A 16,600-nucleotide genomic window follows, 5' to 3' on the forward strand; every position below is an offset into this window, starting at 1 on the left:
AGGATTACTAGCCTCTGAGCAGCTCTTGTAGCCCCTGTATTTACATGGTTGGTCAAGTTCAGTTTCTGGACAATGGTAACCTTCAAGATGTTGATAGTGGGGGATTCAGTGAGGTAATACCATTGAATGTCAAGAGGCAATAGTTAGATTCTCTCTTGTTGGAGATGATCATTGCTTGCCGCTTGTGTGGTGCAAATGTTACTTGCCATTTGTCAGCCCACGTTTGGATATTGTCCAGGTCTTACTGCATTTGGACATGGACTGCTTCAATATCTGAGGAGTTGCTGATAATGGTGCTGACCATTGTGCAATCATCAGCGAACATCCCCACTTCTGACCTCAAGATGGAGGAAAGGTCATTGATGAAGCAGCTGAAGATGGTTGGGCCTAGGACACTACCCTGAGGGATTCCTGCAGTGATGTCCTGGAACTGAGATGATTAAATTAAATCTGTTTGCTATTCAACAGAAAAATAAATTTAAAAAAATGAATTTCCTTGTAATGTCATTCAAATTGAAACTGTACCAGTAACTGATATAACAAGCAGGATATCACAGGTGATTCTTTGCAACAGACAGACCATATCATGAATAATGTCCAAAACCATCTTTCAAAAAGTAATAATTACCATAGCTTTAGCATCAGACAATAATAATTATTGTAGCATTAGTCTCTCAACTGCTGATCCCAAGAAAACTCGAAGGTTACCTGAATGTGTGAAGTCCTAACATCTCGGTTAGCATTCATTGGTGGTTTCGGGATTGCCTTTCCCTTGCTTTTGCATTCCTTATCAAACACATTCACCGTTTCCTCAAAAGCAGCAAACTTTAAATACTGATTGAGAAGAGAAAATTCGTTCAGTTTGTGATAATCAGATCAAATATTTCCTGATAATTTTAATATTCCAGTTTAACTCAATTTTTAATGTTACTGGATAAAAAAATGTTAATCAGTAAATGTTAACATTAATATCTGCTTTGATATAAAAATGATTTGCATATTGCATGAGAAGCCACTGAATAATATTACTCTCTCTGATTTTAAGTATATCTGAATGTAATATCAGCCAGTTCAATGATAACACTGGCAGGGCACAACAGCTTAATAGCCATCGCTTCTGGCTGAGAATGTATAGGAACCAAAGACAGAAAATTTAAAATTGAAGGGAGGAGGAGGAGGATTGAGTAGGAAAGATAAAAATAATTTGAATGTTCTTGTGGTAAACTGTGGTCAATTACTCAATTTTGTGGTTAAACTGAATTGTCAAATTCACATTTCTTCAATCTTAGAAACTTAGAAACCCTACAGCACAGAAAGAGGCCATTCGGCCCATCGAGTCTGCACCGACCACAATCCCACCCAGGCCCCACCCCCATATCCCTACATATTTACCCACTAATCCCTCTAACCTACGCATCCCAGGACACTAAGGGCAATTTTAGCATGGCCAATCAACCTAACCCGCACATCGTTGGACTGTGGGAGGAAACCGGAGCACCTGGAGGAAACCCACGCAGACACGAGGAGAATGTGCAAACTCCACACAGACAGTGACCCAAGCCGGGAATCGAATCCAGGTCCCTGGAGCTGTGAATCAGCAGTGCTAACCACTGTGCTATCGTGCCGCCCAATCTGATTGATACACAGTTGTTAGTTCTGTTTACTTGGATCCGAGATGTCTGGTTTTCCCTTGTCGCGCATCAACTTGCACCTGCAGCAATTTGTCATGCAAAAATCAAAACTCCTAAACATGCAAAGAGATGTAACCGCAGATGCCCTGCCAACCTCAGTAAGTTATGGTCCATGATAATTGAAGGAACTGGTTTGAGGAAGGGTTTCATTTTTATACTTAACCCAATAATATAGAAAACTGAGGTGATGTGAAATTATCAAATTGCATAGGTAAATGCAGAATTATTATAATCTTGGACCATTGATTAAGCAGTTTAAAACAACAAAATCATTTTTTTGTAATATTATGTGCTTTTTGGAAACTGGGATAGCTTTGACAAGCAAATAGTAAAATTAAGTCAGGAGTAGGCAATTCTAAAGTTCTCCTTGAAACAGATATACATGATTTAAAATAAAGTACAGTTTTCAACATAATATAAAACCTCTGTAGAGAAGTTCCCCAATGTTCATACATCACAAACCTCAGGCACAAGATGAGTAGATTCTGAACTGAAACCAAACTTTAGGCAGTTTGTGCTCCAAAGTTTTAATCTGGCTAGAAGTCATTTGCAGCATGTCACCTGTGGCTCAAGGCAGATACTGCATATACCATTGGGGTCCATTTAATACCTGTCCAACAGTGGAATGCTCTCAATGATAGTAATGTTGCTCACTCTCTCCAGCAAGGGAAGGCAAAGCTATCCCAGTTTCCAAAAAGCACATAAAATTACCAAAAAAAAGATTTTGTTACATTAAGCTACTCAATCAATGTTGCAAGATTATAATAATTCTGTATTTACCTATGCAATCTGATAATTTCACATCACCTCACTTTCATTTCCTATATTATTGGGCTGAGTATAAAAATGAAAACCTCCCTCAAACCAGTTCCTTCAACCATCATGGACCATAATTTACTGTGGCTGGCAGGGATTCTGCGGTTACATCTCTCTGCATACTGAAGTGTTTCAATTTTTGCATGATATTTGCATGGTTGTTGAAAGTGGAAGCTGATGTCCAACAAGGGAAAGCCAGACATGTCGGATCCAAGTGAGCAGAACTAACAACTGTGTACAATCGGATTGAAGAAATGTGAATTGAACAATGTAAGGACTGAGCAGGAAGTATTAATTAGAATGAGTGAATTTAACATACAGAAAAAGAAATAGAGGGAAGGGAAAATTAGATTAAGAGGGAGGGATAAAAAAAATGTCAGAATGGAAAAATACTTTATATTTCAAATTTGATGTTTTAAGAATCATCAACAACTAAAACCAAAAAGAATGAGACTTCACAATTGAAGTAGTTCATTTTCATAGCCAGAGAGGTTGTTTGGCAGTAATTAATACTTAACCACCTTGGTAAATGAGTACCTAGATTGAAATGGACAAGATCCAATTTTCTCTGGCGAGTCTAGTTTACACTTACCACAAAAATACAGAAGCATCACAAAGTTCAACACATTTCAACAATAAGCCAGAGAACAAGATGTCATTTCTGCAAAACTAATGGTGGAGAAGGCAACCTGTACAACTTTTGGAGAACCACATTTAACTATGCATCTGCCATTCTACTGCACTGAAATTTCTCTACTATTCATGCATTAATAATCGCAAGCACCATTGTCTCCACCATTATTCTGACAGCAAATGTGGACTCGTCAACATTTAACTTTACCAATTTTAATGTATACGGCTCGCAATACCCTTGCCAATGTAGTTTCTGTCAACCCACCTCTTTTACCAAACCATTTAGCTCAGCTTCATGTGCTAAGTTGTCCCCCATGATTCATGGAATAAACTGCTGTCTTGTAGCTCAACAATCTGTAAAAAGAAGACAATTAAAATATAATAGTAAGAAATAATCCAAAGGTCTGTGGAGTTCAAATGACTTTGGGTAAAAGTTGAACATAAAATGCATGAGTTAATCACCATAAAATTCAAGTTTTATAAGAATTTAGACCATTGCATGAAAATGAGCGTAACTCTGCTTAGCTAAACTGCTAACATATCAGTCACTGTGTCTGGCCATTTACTTGGGAGAGATATTTAAGATTTTTTTTTAAAAATGGATAGCAAATTATCGAGAATATCTCAAGGAACACAACAGTTTAAAAAATTAAGTTTTTTTTTACTACAGTACTTATGTATAAATAACGTCTGTAAACATGCAACATAAAGTGGCATATGTCACAGCAATTTGTTGTACATGAGTTTCTGAGTATTTAGGTCAATGGAGCTCAGGCAAATAGCTTTAGTAGTTCGCAAGGTGTTGGGGCAGAGGGTTTAGTTTTGAAGAGAATGGTGATGACAGTAGAATTGAAAGAGAGAGGGGCGGCACAGGGATCTTTAACAATATCAGCTAACATGTGAATAAGTAAGGGAAGTTGGATGGTGAGCAGTTTAATGGGAATAGGGTTGAGGGAGCAGGAAGTGAGCTTCATGGAACATGTAAGCTGTGATTGGGCATGACGGGAGGTAGGACAGTAACTAATGATACCGGTTCAGGGCTGGAGCGAACAGGAAGGGTGAGTGGTTTTCAAGGGAGCTTGGGATCCAGCATTCTAAGGGAGGGATAGGCAGAGCCAGATAATCAGATAGTCTCAATCTTAATGATAACAAATCATGATTATCTTGTCCTTACAGTTGAAGGTTAAGGAAATAGGGAAGAGGAGTTTAAAAGAGATGGTACAAGGATAAACTCCAAAACAATTGGTAAATAGAGAATTTTAAAAACTGGAAGGTAGTGATATTAGTATCTTTGCTGTCATTAGTCAAAACTTGAGAAGTAAAATCTCATCTCTCCAGAACGTGTTGAGATAGATACTGTTCTAGACTGCTTCGTGTGGGGCTGATTGTTGTATACAAATTAAAAACTGTGTACCAATAAAAAATATTTGCAACACTGGCAATTTGTCTTTCACCCTAACTGTAACTATAGCAACCTTGTAATTTAAGAAAAGGCTAAAGAAGTGTTTATTTACTGTTATAATTTCTATCTGGTGGTATGGTGGACATGGAAGAAATCAGGGAACATGTTAGTTCACTACACTCACTTAAATATTACTCATTCCCAGCCTGTGAAAAACCGATAAACGTGACACCACTGTAACTTTTGAGTCTTTGGTTCCTCTTCCCTATTTCAAAGAATGTATTCTGTAGTAACACAAAGGTAGAAGCAAAGCAGCATTGTTCAATATACTTCCTCAAATAAATATTGTTTTTTATAATAACAGGAGCATCATTAGTCTACCCTCTATAATACTAAGCACTGAATGCCCTTTTGCCATGTTATTCATATCACTTATTGATATTAGTATCTTCACTATCATTGACCAAAACTTGAGAAGTAAAATTCAAACTATTGCAAATGATTGACTTCCTCTTGTAATTTTGTTTTGAAGCGTGCATTTAGATAAATATGAACTAAAGAAACTCAACCTACCATTAAAGGCCTGTGCTAGACAGCTTGGGGACCTGGGGAATGCAGATATAATTATGGCAGTGATGGTATATACTACACACAATGGTACACTTCATTTTGTTGTAGGAACTTGTTGAAACCTAGAGACTGAAAACTCCAGTTGATGAAGCTGCTCACTGAAAGGTGCGAATGGATTTCACTCACGTGAAATAAGAAGCTAAAAACTGGAGGGTACCAGTTTTCAGCTGCAGAGATTGCAATTATCCTATACCTGATCAAGGTGATGCAAGCTTCATGCTGTCAGCTCATCACTTGATTGTGGTGTGTAACCCATTGCTAAAGGCATTGCTGACTAGCATGGTGTCCAGGAGTGTACACAATGAACACAAATTAGAACTAGCTTACATCTCTTAAAGGGGAGGGGCATTCTAGCGACAGCAGATGGTAGAATTGTTTCCAGAAGTATTTCTCAGAAGGAATAAGATCACCAATGGAGTAAACCAGAGCGAGGGCTCCTCTGATGTAACCTTGGCAATTTGTCTTTCCTTGTAATTGTAACCCTCCCTGTAATTGTAACCCGAGTAATAGCGATCTGAATCAAGGGAGTGGAAAGAAAGAATAAGTCATGTTTCCTTAGGAATGGATAAGATCAGTTAGCCACACAGGTCAATTCAAGGAGTGTAGCCTTGGGGACCTGGTTACATGCCACAAGTGATTCAATGCCATCCAACTAGTGGCTCAAGGTCTGTGTATGCTTCTTCAAATGTTCTTCCTATCCACCACCACCTAGTATACAATCACTCAATGCACCACAACTCCATCACTCACCCAGTAGCAATGTCTAGCAATCAGGACTCGATCTTAACATTCAGATGCTAACACTTCACCTTCACCCACTTACCATTGCTGCAAATCCCTCAATCACATCTCACAGCTTCACATACTGCCAGCTATTCAGCTAAGACAGGTATATATATGCAACATACTCACTGAAACACTTTGATCTCCTTTGCAGGTCAAGGTGCACAGAACAGGAGCAGCAGTAGAGAACCAGAGAGAGACAGGCTTAGAGGAGGCCACTGAGAATTATTTGCCTAGCTGGGACTAAGGCCATTGCAACCAATGAACATCCATGATGATGATGAAGATATGTTCCTGTCTTACGCAGTTTCAAATCTCACTTTTCCCTCGATCCATTATTTGACATGAAGTACAAACTCCAGATCATGTGACATGGACCTCTTGCTTTCCAGCCAAGTCCTCTTCCCTGACCCAAACTCATTGTTTCAGCATTTCAGATACCCAAGATCTCGGGTTAATCAGCGAGTGCAAAACCATAATGAAAGCTACAAGCATGAGCAGACATACGATGATGAAGCAAGCATCTTCATTTGACCTAATACTCACAGCCACCATTTCAGATACAGGAAGTGCAAGTACTTTCAAAGGTAGCATAGAGGCAAAATCAAAATGTGGTGAGTCACCAGGTACATATGGACTGCAGCCAGCCAGAGGGAAAGAGAGAAAAGATGGTATTTGTACCAGCTCCCCAGAGGGAGAGGTCGCAGATGGGTTTTGCTGAAGAGCACTCAGAGGATGACTTCAATAGGATGGTGTACAAGTGAAGGCTGACAATAATCAACGCAGAGATGCTTGGTGCATTGGCAGGCCTAGGCCTACCACAGAAACTGCTGTCAGAGTCAAGACGGATTTAGGATTACTTGACACAGGGCTTCACACAAAGCTTGGAGGCCAACCTTTCCAGCACAGTAGTATCAATCGACTCCATAGCAGAATTTGCAGGCACCGCAGTTTTTGGTGATTGATGCTTCCTCGGATTCCTTTATAACACAGGCCAAAGTCACCCAATGTTTCAGTGCTTCAGTGAAAGCTCAGACTGAGGTGATGAGCGAGCCCCCTGTTGCTGTGCAAACCCAACATTGCATTCTAGCTTAGACAGCTGCCATCATGGCTGCAGATACAAGGATTCAAAGGGTCATGCAGGTTCTGTGAAATCTATGCTTCACCCAATTACTCGGATTGCTGAGGCACCTCCATAGGGAAGTGGTAGCAACTCAGTGGTGTAAGAACTTGCTCTCCTTACTAAGGGGCACGGTGGCATGATGATTAGCGCTGGCACCTCACAGTGCCAGGGACCCGGGTTCGATTCCCGGTTTGGGTCACTGTGCGGAGTCTGCACGTTCTCCCTGTGCAGGCATGGGTTTCCTCCAGGTGTTCCGGTTTCCTCCCACAGTCTGAAATATGTGCTGTTAGGTGCAGTGATCCGAACAGGTGCCAGAGTGTGGCGACTAGGGTAAGATCGCAGTAACTTCATTGCAGTGCTAATGTAAGCCTTACTTGTGACTAATAAATAAACTTACTTACTTTACTTTAAGGAGAGTAGCATTTGTGCTTCCACAACTACTGTTCTGTCAATTCCCTGCTGATGGTTGTAAACCAACCAGTCCAGACTGCTGCTACCCATATGAGGAGGTGGTGTCCCAACGCAAGTCCTCAAAGCCACTTGAGGGCATCCTCCAAGACCATCTGCAGTCCCTCGCTGAAATTCAGCAACTTTCCATCAGCCATGTTGCAGCATAGGAGCACTGACTGGGCAGGCAAAAACATACACAATAAGCAAATGCACCAGGGTGAATAGTTCAGTTTTGTACTATTGCAAGTGCTGTTGGATAAAGTTGCCACAGAATGGTTTTTCTGGGGTTTTTTGTGCATGAAAATGCATACAAAGTGGCAAACATTCGTGGGAAACTAGAGGATTGGGAAATCTTTAAAGGTCAACAGAAAGCCACGAAAAAAGTAATAAAGAAAAGTAAGATGGATTATGAGAGTAAACGAGCTCAGAATATAAAAACAGACAACAAAAGTTTCTCCAAATATATAAAGCAAAAAAGAGTGGCTAAAGTAAACATTGGTCCTTTCGAGGATGAGAAGATGTAATAACTGGAAAAGAGGAAATGGCTGAGGCATTGAACAGGTATTTTGTGTCGGTCTTTACAGTGGAAGACACAAATAACATGACAAAAATAGATGACAAGAAGGTTTTGGCAGGTGAGGACCTAGAAACTATCATTATCACTAAAGATGTAGTGTTGGGCAAGCTAATGGGGCTAAAAGTAGACAAGTCTCCTGGCCCTGATGGAATGCATCCGAGGGTACCAAAAGAGATGGCAGGGGAAATAGCAAATGCACTCGTGGTAATTTACCAAAATTCTGGACTCTGGGGTGGTTCCCGCAAATTGGAAAACAACAAATGTGACACCACTGTTTTAAAAAGGAGGTAGATAAAAGGTGGGTAACTATAGGCCGGTTAGCTTAACTTCTGTAGTAGAGAAAATGCGTGAATCTATCATCAAGGAAGAAATAGCGAGACATCTGGATATAAATTGTCCCATTGGGAAGACGCAGCACGGTTTCATGAAGGGCATGTCATGTTTGACTAATTTGGTGGAATTTTTTGAGAACATTACATGTGCAGTGGACAATGGGGAACCTGTGAATGTGGTGTATCTGGATTTCCAAAAGGCATTTGACAAAGTGCCGCACCAAAGGCTGCTGCATAAGGTAACGGTTCACGTTGTCACGGGTAATGTACTAGCATGGATAGAGGATTGATTAGCTAACAGAAAGCAAAGAGTGGGGGTAAATGGGTATTTTTCTGATTGGTGATCAGTGACCAGTGGTGTGCCTCAGGGATCAGTGTTGAAACTGAAATTGTTTACGATTTATATAGACGATTTGGAGTTGGGGACCAAGTGTAGTGTGCCAAAATTCACAGATGACACTAAGATGAGTGGCAGAGCAAAATGTGCAGAGACGCTGAAAGTCTGCAAAAGGAAATAGATAATCTAAGTGAGTGGACAAGGTCGAGCAGATGGAATACAACATTGGTAAATGTGAGGTCATCCATTTTGGTAGGAGTAACAGCAAAATGAACTATTATTTAAATGGTAAAAAATTGCAGCATGCTGCTGTGCAGAAGGACCTGGGTGTCCTTGTGCAAGAATCACAAAAAGTTGGTTTGCAGGTGCAGCAATTAATTAAGGCAAATGGAATTTTGTCCTTCATTGCTAGAGGGATGGAGTTTAAAAACAGGGAGGTTATGTTGCAGCTGTATAAGGTGCTGGTGAGGCCACACCGAGAGTACAATATACAGTTTTGGTCTCCTTACTTGAGAAAGGATATACTGGCACTGGAAGGGGTACAGAGGAGATTCATGAGGTTAATTTCGGAGTTGAGAGAGTTGGTTTATGAGGAGAGACTGAGTAGACTGGGGCTATACTCATTGGAATTCATAAGAATGAGGGGAGATCTTATAGAAACATATAAGATTATAAAGGGGATAGATAAGAATAGAAGCAGGGAAGTTGTTTCCACTGGCGGGTGAAACTAGAATTAGGGGGCATGGTCTCAAAATAAGGGGAAGCAGGTTTAGGACTGAGTTGAGGAGGAACTTCTTCACCCAAACGGTTGTGAATCTATGGAATTCCCTGCCCAGTGAAGCAGTTGAGGCTACCTCATTGAATGTTTTTAAGGCAAGGATAGATAAATTTTTGAACAGTAAAGGAATTAAGGGTTATGGTGAACGAGAGGGTAAGTGGAGCTGAGTCCACGAAAAGATCAGCCATGATCTTATTGAATGATGGAGCAGGCTTGAGGGGTCAGATGGCCTACTCCTGCTCCTAGTCCTTATATTCTTATGAATTTGCTCAAGGGTTCACTGTGATGGAATATGGCAGAAGAATGGAAGGAGACTGAATTGTGGCACAACTGTGATGTGGGGATGTTTTCAGGGGAACCTCAGTATAATTAGCCCCTCATGGACAGCCCATTGGGAGCAATGTTGCCCTGGGTGCTTCATTCCTTCCTCCTCGTCTTTATCCCCCTCCTGAGGTGCTTGCCGAATGCCTGGTGAAAAGGACCACACCCTCATGAGAACCAGATTGCCTAGAAAGCAGATAACCAGGGGTTTGGAAACACTTTCTGGCAACTGTAGTAGGGCTCCCCCTGAGCATTCCAGGCAGCTGAACAAATCTAGAATTCCAACAGTTTGCTCCTTGGCATTCCCAGCATGGCTTTCCTTGTATGAGTGCTGTCCACGTGTTATCAGGGGATGGATGGGAGCCACATGTAGACAGAGTCAATGGATGGGAGGCTGGTTTGCGTGATGGATTGGGCTACATTCACAACCTTTTGTAGTTCCTTGCAGTCTTGGGCAGAGCAGGAGCCATACCAAGCTGTGATACAACCAGACAGAATGCTTTCTATGGTGCATCTGTAAAAGTTAGTGAGAGTCGTAGCTGACATACCAAATTTCCTTCGTCTTCTGAGAAAGTTGGTGGCTTTCTTAACTATAGTGTCGGCATGGAGGGACCAGGACAGGTTGTTGGTGATCTGGACACCTAAAAACTTGAAGCTCTCGACTCTTTCTACTTCGTTCCCATTGATGTAGACAGGGGCATGTTCTCCTTTACGCTTCCTGAAGTCGATGACAATCTCCTTCATTTTGTTGACATTGAGGGAGAGATTATTGTTGCCGCCCCAGTTCACCAGATTCTCTATCTCATTCCTGTACTCTGTCTCGTCATTGTTTGAGATCCGACCCACTACGGTGGTGTCATCAGCAAACCAGAAAATTGAGTTGGAGGGGAATTTGGCCACACAGTCATTGGTGTATAAGGAGTATAATAGGGGGCTGAGAACACAGCCTTGTGGAGCACCGGTGTTAAGGATGATCGTGGAGGAGGTGTTGTTGCCTATCCTTACTGATTGTGGTCTGCGAGTTAGGAAGTTCAGGATCCAGTCGCAGAGGGTGGTGCCGAAGCCCAGGCCAAAGAGTTTGGAGATGAGTTTCATGGGAATAATGATGTTGAAGGCTGAGCTGTAGTCAATAAATAGGAGTCTGACATACGTGTCCTTGTTATCTAGGTGTTCCAGGGTAGAGTGCAGGGCCAGGAGATGGCGTCTGCTGTGGAATTGTTGCGGTGGTAGGCAAACTGTAATGGATCCAGGTAGTCCAGGAGGCTGGAACTGATTTGTGCCATGACTAGCCTTTCAAAGCACTTCATAATGATGGATGTCAGAGCCACCGGCCAATAGTCACTAAGGCACGCTGCTTGGTTAGTCTTAGGTACCGGGATGATGGTCGTCTACTTGAAGCAGATAGGGACCTCAGATTGTTGTAAAAAGAGATTGAAGATGTCTGTGAATACCCCCGACAGCTGATCCACGCAGAATCTGAGTGCTCATCTGGGTACCCCATCCGGGCCAGTCGCTTTCCGTGGGTTGACCTTCAAGAAAGCTGCTCTGACATCTGCAAAGGTGACCACAGATACAGGTTCACCCAGGGCTCCCAGGGTGGAGGGCATGCTCTCGCTGACCTCTTGCTCAAAACGGACGTAGAATGCATTGAGCTCATCAGGGAGAGGGGCGTTGGAGCCGGCGATTTTACATGTCTTCATCTTGTAGCCTGTTATGTCTTGCAGACCTTGCCATAGTCGGCGGGGTCGGTGTGCGTAGAGCAGATAGCCCTTGTCAGCATGCAGCCATCCTCTGGTTCATTGAGATGACTTGAATATGGTGGGAATGCCTGAATGGTTCAGGATGAAAGCATCATGACTACTAGCAGGATAAAAAGCTTTCATCAACATTATGCCCTGCATATGGTTGGATACCTACTGTACTTTCAAGAAAGTGAACACTTTGCGATTGCAGTACATCTCCCCTTTGTGAGGCATTGCTTGTTCAGCTAAGTCTGTACAGTCAATAGTTCCCTGCACCATTGGGAAGCATGCTCCCCTGGCAAAACCACATGCTCACTCCCCCTACTGCTCTCTGCTTTGAGAAATTGATTACATCTTCTCTCCTTGTGTGCTGGGCCTCTGTGACACCCCCGCCCCAACCATTGTAGAGATGCACAGTAAACTGACATGTTGGAGGTGTTCCAAATTCAAGCCTGACAGGAGTTTGGGGTGTAGGAACTGAACACCATAGTGATCCTGAAGTCCAGTTGCAATGCCATTCTTGCCCTGCTCTGCAACTACTGATCTGGTTGGAGAAGATCGCACAATTTTCTGTCTACCTCCTTGGTGAAGTGTAACCACCTCGGACACTAAGTCACACTTAGGTGGAGATCGATGAAGTGTCCTCTGAACAATCTAGGTGAGTACAGTTTCTTGCTGAGAATACATCTCCAACTCTGCACAGTTCACCCTTTCTGCCGCCTCTGCTCCATCACCCCATAGTGCTGCAGGCCAAGAGGGGTGCAGCCATAGTCGCCCTAAATGAGAACAAGCTTTCTTCTCACAGGGCTTCAAACTCCAGTGAACCCCTTGAAAAATTCAGCACCATTCCATTCTGCCTCCAATAACTTTTGAATGCTCCTCCAACAACACAGTACTTTTACTAACTGCAGCAGAAAAAGAAAGTCAAAAGCACCTCACTTTAAAGGTAGTTTAGCCCTCCCATCTCTGGAATTCCCTGCCTACACCTCTCTGCCTCACTATTCACCTTTAAGTCACTTAATATGCAGCTCTTTGACCAAGCTTTTCATCATCTGAGCTAACATCTCCTTATGTGATTCGCTGTCACATGTTGTTTCATAATGCTACTGTAAAGCACTTTGGGACATTTTAATTACATTAAAGGCACTATATAAATACAAATTATTTGGGTTTTTATTGTCGTTGTACCCTTTTAAACAGGGGGCACTGTTGCTTGGGTCCATAACACTTAAGGGAGGTGAGTGGAACCTGGTGTCTCCTTATTCAGATCATCAGAAAAGACAAACCAATTAAAATCATGAAGACCAAAGCAGAAAATACTGGAAAATCCCAGCCAGTCTGACAGCATCTGTGATCCTAAGGGTTATCCTGACTAGAAACATTGGCTCTATTCTCTCTTCACAGAGGGTGGCATGGTGGCACAGTGGTTAGCACTGCTGCCTCACTGTGCCAGGGACCCAGGTTCAATTCCCGGCTTGGATCACTGTCTGTGCGGAGTTTGCACGTTCTCCCCCGTGTCTGCGTGGGTTTCCTCCCGGGTGCTCCGGTTTCCTCCCGCAGTCTGAAAGGCGTGCTTGGTCAGGTGCACCGGCCATGCTAAATTCTCCCTCAGTGTACCCGGACAGGCGCCGGCCGGAGTGTGGCGACTAGGGGATTTTCACAGTAACTTCACTGCGGTGTTAATGTAAGTAAGCCTTACTTGCGACACCAATAAATAAACTTTAAAAGATGCGGTGAGAGCTGCTGAGATTTCCCAGCATTTTCTGCTTTCCTACAAACATCTGCAGCAAAAAAAATTTGCTCCTACGATCACGAGGAGCCAGTTTAAAGGGAAAGCTGCTGGTGGCTGCAGTTTGGAGAGGAGACTGGCGAGGTGAGCCCCTGTCACTGTGAGTGTGGAGCTGGCAATCTGCAGCCACCACCATTGAAATATGATTCTATATCGTGAGAGGCGATTCTCTTTGCCGGGAATGGATGAATTTCAGCACGAATACCTTGCACTCTCCACTCCGATCAGCCACTCCAGTCAGACCCATTCATGGCGATCACCAGCCAACCACCGGAAGTGCCTCCTTGACAACCCGAACCCCCCCCGACGGCAAACATCAACCGACCCCCCCCCCCCGCCCGAAACTGTCGTAAAGAGTCGCAAAGTGTCTGCTCCCCTGGCCCCGCCCCTCTCTGGGCAAAGGCTGCGGCAGGGGAGGAGGTTGTTCACTTCGTGTCTCGCCACTGAATCGCAGTGGTCACTCCGGTGTTTTTTTTTAACGGTGCTTGAGTGAATTTTGTGGCTTAATTTCAGCTTTGATTGGTGGACAGAGAGGAATATTCGTTAGACCCACTTTCATAGAATCACTGCAGCGCAGAAGGAGGCCATTCGGCCCATCGAGCCTGCACCGACCACAATCCCACCCAGGCCCTATCCCCGTAACCCCAAGTAGTTACCCTGCCAATCCCCCCCTGTCACTATGGGGCAATTTAGCACGGGCCAATCCACCGAGCCCGCACATCTTTGGACTGTGGGAGGAAACTGGAGCGCCCGGAGGAAACCCACGCAGACACGGGGAGAAGGTGCAAACTCCACACAGACGGTCACCCAAGGCCAGAATTGAACCTGGGTCCCTGGCACTGTGAGGCAGCAGTGTTAACTGTGCCGCCATGCTACCCAAATGCCATCTGCGCAATAGCGGTCAGGGAATAATGGGCTGCCTGTCGGACACCCAGCCTGACCTGACCCTAATGGGCGAAAGGTACTACTTAGGTAGTCCGTCATGCAGTGGTCTACATGTAATGTCTTCACGACTGAGGGAAAAGGAGATGGTGGTTCCCTGAGCAGGCTGTCATTTGGCAGAATACTTCACCTCTAGAACTGTCAATCAAGTGCCAAGATGTAATTTGGCCGGTGGTGAAAGAGATCCTCCACATCAAATTCTTCCTATGTACCTAGCTTCTCATCCTATTTGCACGTTGCCGTCAAGGCGACTGTGATTGGGTAGAGGCCGTTGTGCCTTTGCAAAGAAGGTCTGGAGAGAAATGCAGTGGTTCTTGTTGAGGTTCAGATTGAGCAGTTCTGAGGAATCTGTGCCCTACCGGTCATTCCCAGAGACATACTTCAAGGTAAACATCAGCACCTGTTGGAGGAACATCAACTCAGTAAAAGACACTCTTTGGTCTGCCCCAAAACCTGCTGGTCTTCCATTGTGAAGAATTGTTCTCGGTGGAGTATTGCAGACTGGCACATTCCAAGTTCCAGGAATACTTACTGAGGATTGTATTAAAATCTGGAGCATCTGCTGCAGAGGTGCAATGAAAAAAGGTTACTGTCTAAGACCTTTCAGCCATTGTACAACAACAGGCTGTAAACAATGTAAAACACTTCAGGCTGTACGCCTGACATGGAATATACATTGTAAATATCAAGAGTATTCAGGCACCTCAGAGTGGATATGCTCTATGGAGAAAAGTTGAATTTATTGCAATTTGAAATATTTTGTCCTTGGGCCATACGCCTGATATGGAATGTTATATTGTAAATATCAAGGGAATTGCAATTCCACTGAAGCATCTCAGAGTGGACATTGCTGTCTGGAGAAAAGTTGAATTTTATTGTATTTTCCCTAATATTCAGTATGAAACATTTTATAATGTACTTCTGCAAATTGTATGAATAAAATATAGTTTTGGAGAAAAAAATGAACAAGCTGAGTCTCTTTACTCTTGCAAAGAGGGGAAGGAAGGGTGGCCTAATAGAAGTTTTTAAAATAATGAAACATTTTGATAATTTAGGAAAAGAGAGGATGTTTCCATTTTCAGGAAAGAGCAAAACTAGAGCGTATCAATATAACAATTGCCTATCCACAAATAGGGAATTCCGAAGAAAATTCTTCACTCAGAGAATATGGAATTCATGACCATATGAGGTAGTTGAGATGAATCGTATAGTTGCATTTAAAGGAGAAGGAAATAGAGTGTTATGCTGATGAAGTTAAATGTGAAAGGATGTGGTGAAGCTCCAGGGGAGCGTAGAGTTCAGTATACACTGACCCATTTCTGTGGTGTATACGCTGTGTAATTTTAGATTTAACTTAATTTCTGCTTTTGTCATATTTTGGGTTTTTTAGTGCGAGCTTAGTCCTTGGGTTTAGCATGACCAGTCAGATCGTTAAATGAACATTGTGCCTCCTATAAGTTGTCAAACACTCTACCAGCACATTTGGATCCATATCGATGTATGTATTTGGTGTGATTACTTCTGCATTAACAAAATATATCTGATGATTATTAACAGATGGGTTGTAACTTCATATGTTTCTTGACTCATTGCACCACATGTATTTTTGAATAAGTAACTTTTACAACCTTCGTATGAATACCTTTTTGTATTAATTAAGAGTACAGTAATTAACATGCATAGGAGTATTTGACACCTTACAACTTAGAAATTGTCGCGCTTTACAAAACTGGGAGGTAAAAGAAACATTTATGCTTTAATGCAATTAACACGTTGTAAAAATGCTAACACCACAGTAACTACAGCTACTTTAACATATTGTCCAGTTGCCACAAGATTAGGGACTGTCTCAACTGGCAAAATGGCCTCAAAATTCTTAACCTTATGCCAGACCAGGAATGGAAGATTGCTGACCCAAATTTGCTGATTCAACCTTTGAAAGAGGCACAATGGGAATAAAAGGGGAAACATTGTTCCCATTGAGCCAATGATTTCAACCCTGCCTTGTCTTGAAATGTTGGCGATAATGATGCATTTATTCTTCTTCTTGGTCTGGAAGAAATTCAACGCTTCATCGGACATCCCACTCTTTGGAAAGACCCTATTAGGGTAACATTTGTGTCAACATCACACCTTATACCTGCCCTCAAAAATGGCCTTAAAGAGTAACAGTTACATTAGGCTGTACAACTTCCAGGACAGGAGCACGGTCTGACCCTGGAAGAGAACCGGATAGCAATTGCTACAAGAGGAA

The 16,600-nt window shown here is 42.8% G+C and overlaps 1 protein-coding gene across 20 annotated transcripts in view; it reads right to left on the bottom strand.

Moving 5' to 3' along the window:
- armc9 (armadillo repeat containing 9) overlaps nucleotides 1-13,733 on the bottom strand; it is a 117,005-nt gene extending 103,272 nt beyond the window's left edge. For 6 of the 20 annotated variants that reach the window (XR_013497009.1, XM_078207446.1, XM_078207431.1 and 3 more), the window contains exons 1-3: nucleotides 13,610-13,685; nucleotides 3,406-3,494; nucleotides 709-834 (exon numbers count right to left, since the gene is read on the bottom strand). Coding sequence is in view for 19 of the 20 variants with exons in the window: in XM_078207446.1 (XP_078063572.1) it covers nucleotides 709-834; nucleotides 3,406-3,456 (177 nt within the window). In the remaining variant the exon portion in view is untranslated. Of the gene's footprint in view, nucleotides 1-708; nucleotides 835-3,405; nucleotides 3,495-4,726; nucleotides 4,827-13,609 lie in introns of all 20 variants that reach the window. The other 14 variants (XM_078207418.1, XM_078207472.1, XM_078207457.1 and 11 more) reach the window with 7 other exon arrangements.
- Nucleotides 13,734-16,600: the final 2,867 nt, after the last annotated feature.

This window comes from Mustelus asterias, chromosome 3, assembly GCF_964213995.1.
Source record: "Mustelus asterias chromosome 3, sMusAst1.hap1.1, whole genome shotgun sequence".
NCBI classification, from domain to species: domain Eukaryota; kingdom Metazoa; phylum Chordata; class Chondrichthyes; order Carcharhiniformes; family Triakidae; genus Mustelus; species Mustelus asterias.